At 45.3% G+C, this 18,481-nt stretch overlaps 1 protein-coding gene and 1 long non-coding RNA gene across 2 annotated transcripts in view; both read left to right on the top strand.

The window, feature by feature from the left end:
* Positions 1–11,836, top strand: part of btbd3b (BTB (POZ) domain containing 3b) — a 46,079-nt gene extending 34,243 nt beyond the window's left edge. The window contains exons 3-6 of the mRNA XM_055940769.1: positions 1,940–2,058; positions 7,606–7,807; positions 8,763–8,957; positions 9,432–11,836. Coding sequence (XP_055796744.1) covers positions 1,940–2,058; positions 7,606–7,807; positions 8,763–8,957; positions 9,432–10,067 — 1,152 coding nt within the window. The 3' untranslated portion in view covers positions 10,068–11,836. The remainder of the gene's footprint in view (positions 1–1,939; positions 2,059–7,605; positions 7,808–8,762; positions 8,958–9,431) is intronic.
* A 339-nt stretch (positions 11,837–12,175) lies between these two features.
* LOC129867325 (uncharacterized) lies at positions 12,176–18,224 on the top strand. Its single transcript, XR_008761604.1, has 2 exons — positions 12,176–17,198; positions 17,245–18,224. It is a non-coding gene; the product is annotated as an uncharacterized LOC129867325 (long non-coding RNA).
* Positions 18,225–18,481: the final 257 nt, after the last annotated feature.

Here is an 18,481-nt window from a genome sequence, read left to right as displayed (position 1 = left end):
GATGAGATAAGAATTCCTTATAACTGAATAAAAGGCCCTCTGCATTTACCAGTTGGCTCATCAACAGGATATTATTTCGGAACCAATATTCTAAAAACAACGAAGGATTTTTATACAATATATCCCGATTATTCCTTATATAATATCTGTGTGGGAAAAAATTGTGTTTATGGACCATGACAAGAAAACCTGCCGATGAAAAGCAGAAAGTTTCACTGGAATTTTGTCAATATTATAATTGTACAACAACATGAAGTTAAGGCCACCAAAAGTAGAGATTCCTTAGAATTCCTCTTAGGAATTGTTTTATATATTAAAATTGATCTTAAAAGTATTATTTGAAGTAGTAAAGTCCAGAAAAATGTAGTCCACCATTCTCATAGGTGTTCATTACAACAGTCTTCCTAATGTAATGGGTACGGTTTCTCCAAAGAACGTTGAAAAACATCTGGTCTATCTCCTTGCTTATTTTACCGTCAAGATATAAAGATAGTATGCACCGTATGTTAGTCTAGAGATACCTTCAGCCTTGGTTATTAGGACTCTACCTTTAAAGATAAGTCCCACTGTAGCCATTGATTTAGCTTCTTCTGGGGTTTTTTAATAAGAGGGTTAAAATTTAGTAAGCCTCTGGACTTCTGATCCTTTGTAATGGTTATGCCTAAATATGTAAGTTCTTCTTTTACTGGAATACCATAATATGAAGGTGTCATTAAAAAAAATATATTTAACCTCACACTTGTTGTTTGTGTACATAGATTTAATAATGTTTAATATTTTTCCCCCAACACCACTTTCCATCCATTTGTATAACAGACCCTCATGCCAAACTGAGTCAAACTGAGTCGAAAGCTTTTTTGAAGTAAACAAAGCATGAGAAGACTTTGGTTTTGTTTTGGTTTGTATGTTTGTCAATTAGGGTGTGCAGGGTGAATACGTGGTCTGTCGTACGGTGATTAGGGTGTGCAGGGTGAATACGTGGTCTGTCGTACGGTGATTAGGGTGTGCAGGGTGAATACGTGGTCTGTCGTATGGTGATTAGGGTGTGCAGGGTGAATACGTGGTCTGTCGTACGGTGATTAGGGTGTGCAGGGTGAATACGTGGTCTGTCGTATGGTGATTAGGGTGTGCAGGGTGAATACGTGGTCTGTCGTATGGTGATTAGGGTGTGCAGGGTGAATACGTGGTCTGTCGTATGGTGATTAGGGTGTGCAGGGTGAATACGTGGTCTGTCGTACGGTGATTAGGGTGTGCAGGGTGAATACGTGGTCTGTCGTACGGTGATTAGGGTGTGCAGGGTGAATACGTGGTCTGTCGTACGGTGATTAGGGTGTGCAGGGTGAATACGTGGTCTGTCGTACGGTGATTAGGGTGTGCAGGGTGAATACGTGGTCTGTCGTATGGTGATTTGGTAAAAAAAGTCAACTTGACAATTTTTTCCGTGGTTTACATTGTTTTTGCTGAAGAAACGTACGAGTCTGCTTTTAATGATAATGCAGAGGATTTTCCCAAGGTTGCTGTTGACGAATATGTCCCACCGTAGTTATTGGGGTCAAATTTGTCTCCACCTTTTGCGGATTGGGGTTATCAGTCCTTGGTTCCAAATATTGGGGAAGACGCCAGATCTGAGGACGATGTTAAAGAGTTTTAGTATAGCCAATTAGATTTCGTGATCTGTATATTTTTCTTTTAATTTAGGTGTTTTGTATTTTGTCCTGTAGTTCATTCAATGTAATTGGAGAATCCAGTGGGTTCTAGTTGTCTTTCATAGTTGATTCCAAGATTTGTATTTGATCATGTTTTTACTATCTGTTCTTTGTTTTGAAAGATTGGAGAAGTGGTTTATTTTTACATCTCAGTTCTGTTCTTCATGTTGTTGTTTGTTTAGTTTTTTCCAAATCTCTCTCTCTCCTTAATTTATTTTCTCTCTGTCCAACAGTATGTTCTGGCTGTTGGCAGTTCTGTGTTCCATGCCATGTTTTATGGAGAGCTGGCGGAAAACAAGGATGAAATCCAAATTCCGGACGTGGAGCCTGCAGCGTTCCTGGCCATGTTGAAGTAAGGAAGGATTCTACTCCGCTTTCTCTCACCCTCTCTGCTGTCTCTCTCTCACCCTCTCTGCTGTCTCTCTCTCACCCTCTCTGCTGTTTCTCTGTCTCTCTCTCTCTCTCACCCTCTCTGCTGTTTCTCTCTCTCTCTCACCCTCTCTGCTGTTTCTCTCTCTCTCTCACCCTCTCTGCTGTTTCTCTCTCTCTCTCTCCCTCTCTGCTGTCTCTCTCTCACCCTCTCTGCTGTCTCTCTCTCACCCTCTCTGCTGTCTCTCTCTCACCCTCTCTGCTGTCTCTCTCTCACCCTCTCTGCTGTTTCTCTGTCTCTCTCTCTCTCACCCTCTCTGCTGTTTCTCTCTCTCTCTCACCCTCTCTGCTGTTTCTCTCTCTCTCTCTCACCCTCTCTGCTGTTTCTCTCCCTCTCACCCTCTCTGCTGTTTCTCTCTCTCTCACCCTCTCTGCTCCCTCTCTCTCTCTCTCACCCTCTCTGCTGTCTCTCTCTCTCTCACCTTCTCTGCTGTTTCTCTCTCACCCTCTCTGCTGTTTCTCTCTCTCTCACCCTCTCTGCTGTTTCTCTCTCTCTCACCCTCTCTGCTGTTTCTCTCTCTCTCACCCTCTCTGCTGTTTCTCTCTCTCTCACCCTCTCTGCTGTTTTTCTCTCTCTCACCCTCTCTGCTGTTTCTCTGTCTCACCCTCTCTGCTGTCTCTCTCTCTCACCCTCTCTGCTGTTTCTCTCTCTCACCCTCTCTGCTGTTTCTCTGTCTCACCCTCTCTGCTGTTTCTCTCTCTCTCTCACCCTCTCTGCTGTTTCTCTCACTCTCACCCTCTCTGCTGTTTCTCTGTCTCACCCTCTCTGCTGTCTCTCTCTCTCACCCTCTCTGCTGTCTCTCTCTCTCTCACCCTCTCTGCTGTCTCTCTCTCTCACCCTCTCTGCTGTCTCTCTCTCTCTCTCACCCTCTCTGCTGTCTCTCTCTCACCCTCTCTGCTGTCTCTCTCTCTCACCCTCTCTGCTGTTTCTCTCTCTCTCACCCGCTCAGTCTGTTTCTCTCTCTCTCACCCTCTCTGCTGTTTCTCTCTCTCTCACCCTCTCAGTCTGTTTCTCTCTCTCTCACCCTCTCTGCTGTTTCTCTCTCTCTCACCCTCTCTGCTGTTTCTCTGTCTCACCCTCTCTGCTGTCTCTCTCTCTCACCCTCTCTGCTGTTTCTCTCTCTCACCCTCTCTGCTGTTTCTCTGTCTCACCCTCTCTGCTGTTTCTCTCTCTCTCACCCTCTCTGCTGTTTCTCTCTCTCACCCTCTCTGCTGTTTCTCTGTCTCACCCTCTCTGCTGTCTCTCTCTCTCACCCTCTCTGCTGTCTCTCTCTCTCTCACCCTCTCTGCTGTCTCTCTCTCTCACCCTCTCTGCTGTCTCTCTCTCTCTCTCACCCTCTCTGCTGTCTCTCTCTCACCCTCTCTGCTGTTTCTCTCTCTCTCACCCTCTCTGCTGTTTCTCTCTCTCTCACCCTCTCAGTCTGTTTCTCTCTCTCTCACCCTCTCTGCTTTTTCTCTCTCTCTCTCACCTTCTCTGCTGTCTCTCTCTCTCTCTCTCTCTCTCTCTCTCGCACTCTCTGCTGTTTCTCTCTCTCTCTCACCCTCTCTGCTGTTTCTCTCTCTCTCTCACCCTCTCTGCTGTTTCTCTCTCTCTCACCCTCTCTGCTGTTTCTCTCTCTCACCCTCTCTGCTGTTTCTCTCTCTCTCTCACCCTCTCTGCTGTTTCTCTCTCTCTCTCACCCTTTCTGCTGTCTCTCTCTCACCCTCTCTGCTGTTTCTCTCTCTCTCACCCTCTCTGCTCTCTCTCTCTCGCTCTCTCTCTCTCTCACCCTCTCTGCTGTTTCTCTCTCTCTCACCCTCTCTGCTCTCTCTCTCTCTCCCTCTCTCGCCCTCTCTGCTGTTTCTCTCTCTCTCACCTTCTCTGCTGTCTCTCTCCCTCTCTCTCGCACTCTCTGTTGTTTCTCTCTCTCTCACACCCTCTCTGCTGTTTCTCTCTCTCTCTCACCCTCTCTGCTGTTTCTCTCTCTCTCACCCTCTCTGCTGTTTCTCTCTCTCTCTCACCCTCTCTGCTGTTTCTCTCTCTCTCACCCTCTCTGCTGTTTCTCTCTCACCCTCTCTGCTGTTTCTCTGTCTCACCCTCTCTGCTGTCTCTCTCTCTCACCCTCTCTGCTGTTTCTCTCTCTCACCCTCTCTGCTGTTTCTCTGTCTCACCCTCTCTGCTGTTTCTCTCTCTCTCACCCTCTATGCTGTTTCTCTGTCTCACCCTCTCTGCTGTCTCTCTCTCTCACCCTCTCTGCTGTCTCTCTCTCTCACCCTCTCTGCTGTCTCTCTCTCGCACCCTCTCTGCTGTCTCTCTCTCTCTCTCACCCTCTCTGCTGTCTCTCTCTCACCCTCTCTGCTGTCTCTCTCTCTCACCCTCTCTGCTGTTTCTCTCTCTCTCACCCTCTCTGCTGTTTCTCTCTCTCTCACCCTCTCTGCTGTTTCTCTCTCTCTCACCCTCTCTGCTGTTTCTCTCTCACCCTCTCTGCTGTTTCTCTGTCTCGCCCTCTCTGCTCTCTCTCTCTCTCCCTCTCTCACCCTCTCTGCTGTTTCTCTCTCTCTCACCTTCTCTGCTGTCTCTCTCTCTCTCTCGCACTCTCTGCTGTTTCTCTCTCTCTCTCACCCTCTCTGCTGTTTCTCTCTCTCTCTCACCCTCTCTGCTGTTTCTCTCTCTCTCTCACCCTCTCTGCTGTTTCTCTCTCTCACCCTCTCTGCTGTTTCTCTCTCTCCCACCCTCTCTGCTGTTTCTCTCTCTCCCACCCTCTCTGCTGTTTCTCTCTCTCTCCCACCCTTTCTGCTGTCTCTCTCTCACCCTCTCTGCTGTTTCTCTCTCTCTCACCCTCTCTGCTCTCTCTCTCTCTCTCTCACCCTCTCTGCTGTTTCTCTGTCTCGCCCTCTCTGCTCTCTCTCTCTCTCCCTCTCTCACCCTCTCTGCTGTTTCTCTCTCTCTCACCTTCTCTGCTGTCTCTCTCTCTCTCTCTCGCACTCTCTGCTGTTTCTCTCTCTCTCTCACCCTCTCTGCTGTTTCTCTCTCTCTCTCACCCTCTCTGCTGTTTCTCTCTCTCTCACCCTCTCTGCTGTTTCTCTCTCTCTCACCCTCTCTGCTGTTTCTCTGTCTCACCCTCTCTGCTGTCTCTCTCTCACCCTCTCTGCTGTTTCTCTCTCTCTCTCACCCCCTCTGCTGTCTGTCTCTCTCACCTTCTCTGCTGTTTCTCTCTCTCTCTCACCCTCTCTGCTGTCTCTCTGTCTCCTGTGTGAGTCGTGTTGTTCCTGCCCCTGTGTGGGTACGGAGTGGTATATAAGCTCAGTGTCTAACTCCCAAATGGTTCCCTATTCCCGATGTAGTGCACTGCTTTAGACCAGGGTCCAATAGCGCTCCATAGGGGCACCGGTGGAAAGTAGTGCACTATGTAGGGTATTTCACCAAGACAGTGGGGGCCATTTGGGAGGCATAAGTGTGTAGGAGTATACCAGCTGCTGCGTTACTGCAAAATGGATTAAACTCTGTGTTCCTGCCTCCAGCACTATATCTCTTCACTGTAGTTAATATCTATTTTTACCTTTCACATATTCCCAGTCCTCACACCAGTGTCAGGAAATACATTATTGTTGTGCTTACAAGATACATCTGAAATATGAAAACAAATGGTGTCCTCTACTGAATAATAACATCCGCAACACAAATGGCACCCTATTCCCTGTGTAGTGCACTACTTTTGACCAGGGTCCTATGCGGCGAATAGGGTGCCATTTGTGTTACGGATGTTGTCATGTGTTTGACCCTCAGCACAGCCTGTGTTGTCCTCCCATGAATATAAATGTGGTGAAGGTAAATGAATCTGTACTGTAGCAACCTCTACCTAATACATACTGTCAATAGTTGCTCCCGTATCTTTATACACTGCATCTGGAAATTATTCAAAGCCTTTTACTTATTCAAAATGTTGCTACGTTATAAACTTATTCTAAAATGGATTAAAAAATATATATTCTCATCAATCTACACACAATAACAAAGCAAAAACAGTTTATTAATTGTTAAAACAGAAAATAGTCCGTTAATAATAATAAAATATGACATTTATATAAGTATTCAGACCCTTTACTCAGTACTTTTTTGAAGCACCTTTGGCAGCGATTACAGTATCGAGTCTTCTTGGGTATGACGCTACAAGCTTGGTACACCTGTATTTGGGGAGTTTCTCCAATTCTTCTCTGCAGATCCTCTCAAGCTCTGTCAGGTTAAAAGGGGAGTGTTGCTGCACACCTATTTTCAGAAAAAGAGATGTTCGATCGGGTTCAAGTCCGGGCGTTCAGAGGCTTGTCCCAAAGCCACTCCTACCTTGTCTTGGCTGAGTGCTTAGAGTCATTGTCCTGTTTGAAGGTGAACCTTCACCCCAGTCTGAAGTCTTGAGCACTCTGGAGCTGTTTTTCGTCAAGGATCTCTCTATCCTTTAATCAGTTGATCTTTCCCTTGATTCTGATTATTTTCAGAGTCTCTGCCGCTGAAAAACATCCCCACAGCATGATGCTGCCAACACCATGCTTCACCATAGAGATGGTGCCAGGTTTCCTCCAGACTTGATGCTTGGCATTCAGGCCAAAGATTTCAATCTTGGTTTCATCAGACCAAAGAATCTTGTTTCTCATAGTCTGAGAGTCTTTAGGTGCCTTTTGGCAAACTCCAAGCGGGCTGTCATGTGCCTTTTACTGAGGAGTGGCTTCCGTCTGGCCACTCTACTATAAAGGCTTGATTGGTGGAGTGCTGCACAGATGGTTGTCCTTCTGGAAGGTTCTCCCATCTCCGCTGATGAACTCTGGAGTTCTGTCAGAGTGACCATTGGGTTCTTGGTCACCTCCCTGACCAAGGCCCTTCTCCCCTGATAGCTCAGTTTGGCAGGGCGGCCAGCTCTAGGAAGAGTCTTGGTGGTTCCAAACTCCATCCATTTACGAATGATGGAGGCCACTGTATTCTCGGGGACCTTCAATGCAGCATATATTTTTTGGTCCCCTTCCCCAGATCTCTGCCTCGACACAATCCTGTCTCGGAGATCTACGGACAATTCCTTCGACCTCGTGGCTTTGTTTTTGCTCTGACATGCACTGTCAACTGTGGCACATTATATAGACAGGTGTGTGCCATTCCAATTCCTGTCCAATCAATTGAATTTATGACAGGTGGACTCCAATCAAGTTGTAGAAACATCTCAAGGATGATCAATGGAAACAGGATGCATCTGAGCTCAATGTTGAGTCTCATAGCAAAGGGTCTGAATACTTACGTTAATACGGTATTTCTGTTTTAGTTTTTAATCAAACTCTCTTAAAACCTGCTTTCACTTTGTCATTACGGGGTATTAGAACAAGGTTGTACGTTAACAAAATGGGGAAAAAGTCAAGGGGTCTGAAATCACTTTATATGTATACACTGTCCTCATTGGTTGATAACCACATACCTGTCGACTAAACCAACTCCTCTACCTGTCCCCAGGTACATCTACTGTGATGAGATAGACCTGAGTGCTGACACAGTGCTGGCCACGCTCTACGCTGCTAAGAAGTACATCGTGCCTCACCTGGCCAGAGCCTGTGTTAACTTCCTAGAGACTAGCCTGTCAGCTAAGAATGCCTGCGTCTTGCTGTCACAGAGCTGTCTGTTCGAAGAGCCCGAACTCACACAACGCTGCTGGGAGGTGAGGGATGTTTATTTTATTTGGTTACTCCGGATCTGTTAGGTTAGGGTTAGGATAAGGGTTTAGGTTAGGGTTAGGATAAGGGTTTAGGTTAGGGTTAGGATAAGGGTTTAGGTTAGGGTTAGGATAAGGGTTTAGGTTAGGATTTAGGTTAGGGTTAGGGTTAGGATAAAGGTTTAGGTTAGGGCTATAATAAGGGTTTAGGTTAGGGTTAGGATAAGGGTTTAGGTTAGGGTTAGGATAAGGATAAGGGTTTAGGTTAGTGTTAGGATAAGGGTTTAGGTTAGGGTTAGGGTTAGGGTTTAGGTTAGTGTTAGGATAAGGGTTTAGGTTAGGGTTAGGGTTAGGGTTTAGGTTAGTGTTAGGATAAGGGTTTAGGTTAGTGTTAGGATAAGGGTTAGGGTTAGGGTTCGAATAAGGGTTAAGTTTAGTGTTAGAATAAGGATTAAGTTTAGGATTAGAATAAGGGTTAAGGTAGGGGTTAGGGTTATGTTTAGAATAAGGGTTAAGTTTAGGATTAGAATAAGGGTTACATTTAGGATTAGAATAAGGGTTACGTTTAGGATTAGAATAAGGGTTACGTTTAGGATTAGAATAAGGGTTAGGTTTAGGATTAGAATAAGGGTTAAGGTAGGGGTTAGGGTTATGTTTAGAATAAGGGTTAAGTTTAGGATTAGAATAAGGGTTAGGGTTATGTTTAGAATAAGGGTTACGTTTAGGATTAGAATAAGGGTTAGGTTTAGGATTAGAATAAGGGTTAGGGTTAACTCCATAGCATTCGATTCCAAGCCCAAGTCTAAGTCCTTTATACTTGAGTCCAATTCCAGTGACGAGTCAGTTGGTAAAAAATATATTAAACTTGGCCCTTTAGTTATGGCCAAAACGATCTCTGCGTAGAACATTCAAATGAATCATTCCACTCGCTACATCCTGATGTCCTCCTCCATCCCACCAGGTGATTGACGCCCAGGCAGAGCTGGCCCTGCGGTCGGAGGGTTTCACTGACATCGACTCCCAGACACTAGAGAGTATCCTCCAGAGAGAGACCCTCAACGCCAAGGAGGAGGTGGTGTTTGAGGCAGCTCTGAGCTGGGCCGAGGCAGAGTGTCAGAGACAGGACCTCACCACCTCCATAGGCAACAAGAGAAAGGTATTTCCGATGGTAGCTTTTGATCAAAATGTATCTGTTGAGTAAAGTACAAATTCTTGTACTGTCCTTAAGTACTTTTGAGTGTATCTGTACTTTACTCAAATATTTACATTTTTCTGTAAATGTTTACCTATAGTTCGCTACATTCCTTGAAGACATACTTTATTAAAAAAAAATGATTTACTTAAATTTCACCTTTATTTAACCAGGTAGGCTAGTTGTGAACAAGTTCTCATTTGCAACTGCGACCTGGCCAAGATAAAGCATAGCAATTCGACACATAGAACAAGACAGAGTTACACATGGAGTAAACAAAACATACATTCAATAATACAGTAAGAACAAAAAAGAAAACAACAAGTCTAATATTTCCTTGCATTTCCCCTGACACACAAACGTACTTGTTACATTGTAAATACTCTTGTAGCAGAGCAACATGTATATGGTTCCTTTGTATACTGTTTCCTGTTCAAGGTTCTGGGCAAGACCGTTTTCCTGATCCGCGTCCCCACCATGGCGTTGGACGACTTCGCCAACGGTGCCGCCCAGTCGGGCGTCCTGACTCTGAACGAGACCAACGACATCTTCCTGTGGTACACCGCTGCCAAGAAACCGGACCTCCAGTTCGTCAGCCAGCCACGGAAGGGGTTATCTCCGCAACGCTGCCACCGGTTCCAATCCTGCGCCTACCGCAGCAACCAATGGCGTTACCGAGGGCGATGCGACAGCATTCAGTTCGCCGTTGACAAGCGTGTCTTCATCGCCGGGTTCGGACTCTACGGCTCCAGCTGCGGCTCTGCAGAGTACTCAGCTAAGATCGAGCTCAAACGCCAAGGCATTCTCCTTGGACATAACCTGAGTAAATACTTCTCTGACGGTTCTAGTAACACGTTCCCTGTGTGGTTTGAGTACCCCGTGCAGATAGAACCCGATACGTTCTACACGGCTTCTGTAGTTTTGGATGGGAACGAGTTGAGTTACTTTGGTCAGGAAGGAATGACAGAGGTGCAGTGTGGGAAGGTGACGTTCCAATTCCAGTGTTCGTCAGACAGCACCAATGGGACAGGAGTACAGGGGGGTCAGATACCTGAACTCATTTTCTACGCCTAAAGGAACACAATGAAATGGATTTTCACCATTACTGACTTTAGTGAAGTAGAGTAAAAAGTTGCCCCAAGTCGCTGATGTTGGATCAGTTTTACATTTGCCCCACTAGTAGTTAAGGTTAAGATTAGGGTAGGGGAAACTGATCCAAACGTCATCCCGGAGTGACTTTGATGCCCATGGAGATGTGTTTGTTTTTACAGCACTTATTACTGACTTTGGTTTGATGGGTGAAACATATCCATTGCGAAGACTGATTGAGAATGGATTGATCTAGATGGCACTTATTTTGCAAGTGATGGCTGTCATCATAGTGATGTGATATTATCCCAATGCTGACTGTGACGGATAATTTCCCTGTACGTTATATAAATATTATTTGTTTTCTCTCTTTCTTTATATGTGGAATTTTGGAATTTGACAATTCATGATTGAGAATTCCCAGCAAACAAGGGGACATCCTGAGGACATTTCCATTAGGTCCCTTAAGGGTTTAGGGGCAACGTTATCTCACAGACGCTCTGGGAACATTCTAACAACATTGCATGATGGTCCCAATGGAACGTTCACTGGGGGACCTTTTTCTAGTTGCCAGTTTGTCCCGGGAATGTTTTTAGGACGTTGTGTCATAGTCCTCTGGAGGTTTTGTCTACTTTCCCAATTGTCACGAGGACGTCCCAGAGGATATTTTAAGGACATTCCTGGGACGTTGGAGGGGTTTTGTCACGTGATGGATTGACATGATCGTACTGACTTTTCAACATAAACCCACCTAGAAGTTGAACTCTCAATTGCTGGATTTACAGTATGCTGTGCCAAAAAGTCTGTAGATTGTCAAGTCCCTTACACATTCGTTACCTATAATATATCTTCTCTGCGCTTAGAAAAAAGAGTGCCAACTGCACTGCTATTTTAGCTATCAGTTAATCCGAATATTCTCTTATCCTTGATTTCATTTAATTACTGCAAAAATTTGAGGGTTTTCAGTATAGTTGTCTAATGTTGGTGAGGCATGCCGTATTATTCTGACACTCCTTAATCACGATGATAAATGTAATACTTTTTTCAGAAATTTACTTTGAAGAGCAAAGTGTAGGAATACAGGTAATATCAGTCATTGACACAGACATGGTGGGGTAGCAGGACGATTGCAATGTGGTGAACCCAGAGGTTGTGAGTTCAAAGCCCAGGTGAGGACGTGTTGAATAATAATTTCTGTATAAATAAACGTACACCAACGTAATAAATCTACGTCAAAGTGTGTCACATATGAAAGTTGAAACAAATGTATGTTAAAAATACCTTTTTTGTGTCCCTAAACATTGCCAAAAGTTAAGTATTCGTTGTAAAGGGATCAGTTGATCACCAATCAGGAATAGGCAAAAGTAACAATGGCTGACGTGTAATGGGGGGGACTGTGTCTTTCTGACCATCATGAACAAGCCGGGAACTAGAAAAAACCTTCAGGGGACCATGACGCAACGTCCTGACCACTTTCTGGGGACCATTTCAAGACGTCCTGGGGACCATTTCAAGACGTCCTGAGGACCATTTCAAGACGTCCTGAGGACGTCCTAAGAACTTCGTTTTGTTTTGCCGGGATTTACATTGAATTACATGGTACTGGACGGTCAGCACTTTGTGCCGTGAGTTCTTCACCTCAAACAGACTCCTTAACCTCAAATAACTCAACAACAGACATCTCACTGGGAACGGATCATCATTGGATTATATAACATGAATTACGATTAAAAAAGGAATTGATTCCGTGCAAAGGAGTTTTTTTTTTTCTCCAATTTCTCACCACTGTTAGGAAATCGGGAATCGATCATTTTTTTTTAATCAACTCCCAGCCCTAATGTGTGTAGGCACTGTATATAGTGTAATATATAACTCAGATGGTATCTTATGACTAATATGCTATACGTTTCTTGTTTTGACGCTTGCACAGGATGCACATAATATATACAGAACAGCAATACTTCACTGCCTAATATATTCCACGAATTGATTGATTGATTCATCACTCTCTGTTTTAGCAAATGACTTGCACATCACAAAGCACCTACCCCCCCCCCCCCCCCCCACCCCCCCCCCCCCCCCCCCCACCCCCACCCACCCACCCACCCACCATCAATATTTATATTTTAGAACAGGTGACAATTAAGAGACAATGTTGATATTTAACACCCAACACTTACTAGTGTAGCCCCGCGGTTACAGGTATGTGGAAAACACTGTATTTGTCAAAAAAAAATAAGATATGTTGAAAAACGAGACATACAGCTTAAGGACGATTATTTAACATCACTATTTTGACATGTTCTCAATGTGTATTAAAAATATCAGTAAAAACAGCAAAAGAGTTGCTACTGTCAGAACAGTTGTTTTTTCATGACTATGTTATTTTATTTACTTTGATATGATGCAGCCAATATTATTTGCGAATGTGACGGGTAACTGGTATAGAGTCAACGTTCTGGGACTGGTTACTGTCAACTAACCACTACAGATTCACCTTACTGGGACTGGTTACTGGCCACTAACTGGTATAGAGTCACCTTACTGGGACTGGTTAATGGCCACGAACTGGTATAGATTCACCTTCCTGGGACTGGTTACTGTACACAAACTGGTATAGATTCACCTTACTGGGACTGGTTAATGGCCACGAACTGGTATGGATTCACCTTTCTGGGACTGGTTACTGTCCACTAACTGGTATAGAGTCACCTTTCTGGGACTGGTTACTGTCTACTAACTGGTATAGAGTCACCTTTCTGGGACTGGTTACTGTCTACTAACTGGTATAGAGTCACCTTTCTGGGACTGGTTACTGTCCACTAACTGGTATAGATTCACCTTACTGGGACTGGTTACTGTCCACTAACTGGTATAGGTTCACCTTACTGGGACTGGTTACTGTCCACTAACTGGTATAGATTCACCTTACTGGGACTGGTTACTGTCCACTAACTGGTAGAGTCACCTTACTGGGACTGGTTACTGGCCACTAACTGGTATAGATTCACCTTACCGGGACAGAGTACTGGCCACTAACTGGTATAGAGTCACCTTACTGGGACTGGTTACTGTCTACTAACTGGTATAGATTCACCTTTCTGGGACTGGTTACTGTCCACTAACTGGTATAGATTCACCTTACTGGGACTGGTTACTGTCCACTAACTGGTATAGAGTCACCTTACTGGGACTGGTTACTTCCCACTAACTGCTATAGATTCACCTTTGTGGGACTGGTTACTGCCCATTACTGGTATAGATTCACCTTTCTGGGACTGGTTAATGGCCACGAACTGGTATAGATTCACCTTTCTGGGACTGGTTCCTGTCCACTAACTGGTATAGATTCACCTTCCTGGGACTGGTTACTGGCCACTAACTGGTATAGATTCACCTTACTGGGACGGGTTACTGGCCACTAACTGATATATATTCACCTTTCTGGGACTGGTTAATGGCCACTAACTGGTATAGAGTCACCTTTCTGGGACTGGTTACTGGCCACTAACTGGTATAGAGTCACCTTACTGGGACTGGTTACTGTCCACTAACTGGTATAGATTCACCAAACGGGGACTGGTTACTGTCCACTAACTGGTATAGATTCACCTTACTGGGACTGGTTACTGGCCAGCAACTGGTATAGATTCACCAAACGGGGACTGGTTACTGTCCACTAACTGGTATAGATTCACCTTACTGGGACTGGTTACTGGCCAGCAACTGGTATAGATTCACCTTACTGGGACTGGTTACTGTCCACTAACTGGTATAGATTCACCTTACTGGGACGGGTTACTGTCCACTAACTGGTATAGAGTCACCTTACTGGGACTGGTTACTGTCCACTAACTGGTATAGATTCACCAAACGGGGACTGGTTACTGTCCACTAACTGGGACTGGTTACTGGCCACTAACTGGTAGAGATTCACCTTACTGGGACTGGTTACTGGCCACGTACTGGTATAGATTCACCTTACTGGGACTGGTTACTGTCCACTAACTGGTATAGGTTCACCTTTCTGGGACTGGTTACTGGCCATTAACTGGTATAGATTCACCTTACTGGGACTGGTTACTGTCCACTAACTGGTATAGATTCACCTTACTGGGACTGGTTACTGTCCACTAACTGGTATAGAGTCACCTTACTGGGACTGGTTACTGTCCACTAACTGGTATAGATTCACCTTACTGGGACTGGTTACTGGCTACTAACTGGTATAGATTCACCTTACTGGGACAGGTTACTGTCCACTAACTGGTATAGAGTCACCTTCCTGGGACTGGTTACTGTCAACTAACTGGTATAGATCACCTTACTGGGACTGGTTACTGTCCACTAACTGGTATACATTCACCTTACTGGGACGGGTTACTGTCCACTAACTGGAATAGAGTCACCTTACTGGGACTGGTTACTGTCCACTAACTGGTATAGATTCACCAAACGGGGCCTGGTTACTGTCCACTAACTGGGACTGGTTACTGGCCACTAACTGGTAGAGATTCACCTTACTGGGACATGTTACTGGCCACGAACTGGTATAGATTCACCTTTCTGGGACTGGTTACTGGCCACTAACTGGTATAGATTCACCTTACTGGGACTGGTTACTGTCCACTAACTGGTATAGAGTCATCGTTCTGGGACTGGTTACTGTCCACTAACTGGTATAGATTCACCTTACTGGGACTGGTTACTGTCCACTAACTGGTATAGAGTCACCTTACTGGGACTGGTTACTGTCCACTAACTGGTATAGAGTCACCTTACTGGGACTGGTTACTGTCCACTAACTGGTATAGATTCACCTTACTGGGACTGGTTACTGGCTACTAACTGGTATAGATTCACCTTACTGGGACAGGTTACTGTCCACTAACTGGTATAGAGTCACCTTCCTGGGACTGGTTACTGTCAACTAACTGGTATAGATTCACCTTACTGGGACTGGTTACTGTCAACTAACTGGTATAGATTCACCTTACTGGGACTAGTTATTGTCCACTAACTGGTATAGAGTCACCTTCCTGGGACTGGTTACTGTCCACTAACTGGTATAGATTCACCAAACGGGGACTGGTTACTGTCCACTAACTGGGACTGGTTACTGTCCACTAACTGGGACTGGTTACTGTCCACTAACTGGGACTGGTTACTGGCCACTAACTGGTAGAGATTCACCTTACTGGGACTGGTTACTGTCCACTAACTGGTATAGAGTCACCTTACTGGGACTGGTTACTGTCCACTAACTGGTATAGAGTCACCTTACTGGGACTGGTTACTGTCCACTAACTGGTATAGAGTCACCTTACTGGGACTGGTTACTGTCCACTAACTGGTATAGATTCACCTTTCTGGGACTGGTAACTGTCCACTAACTGGTATAGAGTCACCTTACTGGGACTGGTTACTGTCCACTAACTGGTATAGAGTCACCTCACTGGGACTGGTTACTGTCCACTAACTGGTATAGATTCACCTTATTGGGACTGGTTACTTGACACTAAATGGTATAGAGTCACCTTACTGGGACTGGTTACTGTCAACTAACTGGTATAGATTCACCTTCCTGGGACTAGTTACTGGCCACTAACTGGTAAAGAGTCACCAAACTGGGACTTGTTACTGTCCACTAACTGGTATAGAGTCACCTTACTGGGACTGGTTACTGTCCACTAACTGGAATAGAGTCACCTTACTGGGACTGGTTACTGTCCACTAACTGGTATAGATTCACCAAACGGGGCCTGGTTACTGTCCACTAACTGGGACTGGTTACTGGCCACTAACTGGTAGAGATTCACCTTACTGGGACATGTTACTGGCCACGAACTGGTATAGATTCACCTTTCTGGGACTGGTTACTGGCCACTAACTGGTATAGATTCACCTTACTGGGACTGGTTACTGTCCACTAACTGGTATAGAGTCATCGTTCTGGGACTGGTTACTGTCCACTAACTGGTATAGATTCACCTTACTGGGACTGGTTACTGTCCACTAACTGGTATAGAGTCACCTTACTGGGACTGGTTACTGTCCACTAACTGGTATAGAGTCACCTTACTGGGACTGGTTACTGTCCACTAACTGGTATAGATTCACCTTACTGGGACTGGTTACTGGCTACTAACTGGTATAGATTCACCTTACTGGGACAGGTTACTGTCCACTAACTGGTATAGAGTCACCTTCCTGGGACTGGTTACTGTCAACTAACTGGTATAGATTCACCTTACTGGGACTGGTTACTGTCAACTAACTGGTATAGATTCACCTTACTGGGACTAGTTATTGTCCACTAACTGGTATAGAGTCACCTTCCTGGGACTGGTTACTGTCCACTAACTGGTATAGATTCACCAAACGGGGACTGGTTACTGTCCACTAACTGGGACTGGTTACTGTCCACTAACTGGGACTGGTTACTGTCCACTAACTGGGACTGGTTACTGTCCACTAACTAGGACTGGTTACTGGCCACTAACTGGTAGAGATTCACCTTACTGGGACTGGTTACTGTCCACTAACTGGTATAGAGTCACCTTACTGGGACTGGTTACTGTCCACTAACTGGTATAGAGTCACCTTACTGGGACTGGTTACTGTCCACTAACTGGTATAGAGTCACCTTACTGGGACTGGTTACTGTCCACTAACTGGTATAGATTCACCTTTCTGGGACTGGTAACTGTCCACTAACTGGTATAGAGTCACCTTACTGGGACTGGTTACTGTCCACTAACTGGTATAGAGTCACCTCACTGGGACTGGTTACTGTCCACTAACTGGTATAGATTCACCTTATTGGGACTGGTTACTGGACACTAAATGGTATAGAGTCACCTTACTGGGACTGGTTACTGTCAACTAACTGGTATAGATTCACCTTCCTGGGACTAGTTACTGGCCACTAACTGGTAAAGAGTCACCAAACTGGGACTTGTTACTGTCCACTAACTGGTATAGAGTCACCTTACTGGGACTGGTTACTGTCCACTAACTGGTATAGATTCACCTTACTCAGTGCATCATTTGTAAATCGAGAGTTGCCGGAACACACAGTGAGCAAGAGAAGGTTGTGACCTGGGGAGTTGTGAGGTTCCGGAACAGACAGTGAGAATGTTTTGACCTGGGGAGTTGTGAGGTTCCGGAACAGACAGTGAGAAGGTTGTGACCTGGGGAGTTGTGAGGTTCCGGAACAGACAGTGAGAAGGTTGTGACCTGGGGAGTTGTGAGGTTCCGGAACAGACAGTGAGAAGGTTGTGACCTGGGGAGTTGTGAGGTTCCGGAACAGACAGTGAGAAGGTTTTGACCTGGGGAGTTGTGAGGTTCCAGAACAGACAGTGAGAAGGTTGTGACCTGGGGAGTTGTGAGGTTCCGGAACAGACAGTGAGAAGGTTGTGACCTGGGGAGTTGTGAGGTTCCGGAACAGACAGTGAGAAGGTTGTGACCTGGGGAGTTGTGAGGTTCCGGAACAGACAGTGAGAAGGTTGTGACCTGGGGAGTTGTGAGGTTCCGGAACAGACAGTGAGAAGGTTGTGACCTGGGGAGTTGTGAGGTTCCGGAACAAACAGTGAGCACGAGAAGGTTGTGACCTGGGGAGTTGTGAGGTTCCGGAACAGACAGTGAGCACGAGAAGGTTGTGACCTGGGGAGTTGTGAGGTTCCGGAACAGACAGTGAGAAGGTTTTGACCTGGGGAGTTGTGAGGTTCCGGAACAGACAGTGAGAAGGTTGTGACCTGGGGAGTTGTGAGGTTCCGGAACAGACAGTGAGAAGGTTGTGACCTGGGGAGTTGTGAGGTTCCGGAACAGACAGTGAGAATGTTGTGACTTGGGGAGTTGTGAGGTTCCGGAACAGACAGTGAGAAGGTTGTGACCTGGGGAGTTGTGAGGTTCCGGAACAGACAGTGAGAAGGTTGTGACTTGGGGAGTTGTGAGGTTCCGGAACGCATAAAAAAAGATTTCCCCTTCATTGAAAAGCATTGCATTCATATCATTGTATTTGCATATTGGTGTAGGAGCAGTAGAGTAGAGGCACGTACAGAAGTTGCGTACATGGCGTACATTTTTAGCTGCATAATGTCCTGAAAAATGTTGGCCTTTTAATAAACGCATATCACGCAATTCTATGTCATTTTTACATGAATGGAGACTTTGACAGATACCACACAAATGATGGAAATGACAGGCTACTTTGACACTGACAAACTGAGAACCTGAGATCATTAAAAAACAACCTTGTCTGGAATCTTCAAAAGGCTACAATACGAGGAGGAAATTCTAGTTCTAAATATGCTTTCCATTTTCACTAAATCACCCAATGATGGGCAGCTCACTCACTGGTGATGAACGATGCACTCCTGCCAAAAGACTATTTCCCT

The sequence above is a fragment of the Salvelinus fontinalis genome, chromosome 1, assembly GCF_029448725.1.
Source record: "Salvelinus fontinalis isolate EN_2023a chromosome 1, ASM2944872v1, whole genome shotgun sequence".
Lineage (NCBI taxonomy): Eukaryota > Metazoa > Chordata > Actinopteri > Salmoniformes > Salmonidae > Salvelinus > Salvelinus fontinalis.
This window is presented reverse-complemented; position numbering and strand designations above follow the sequence as displayed.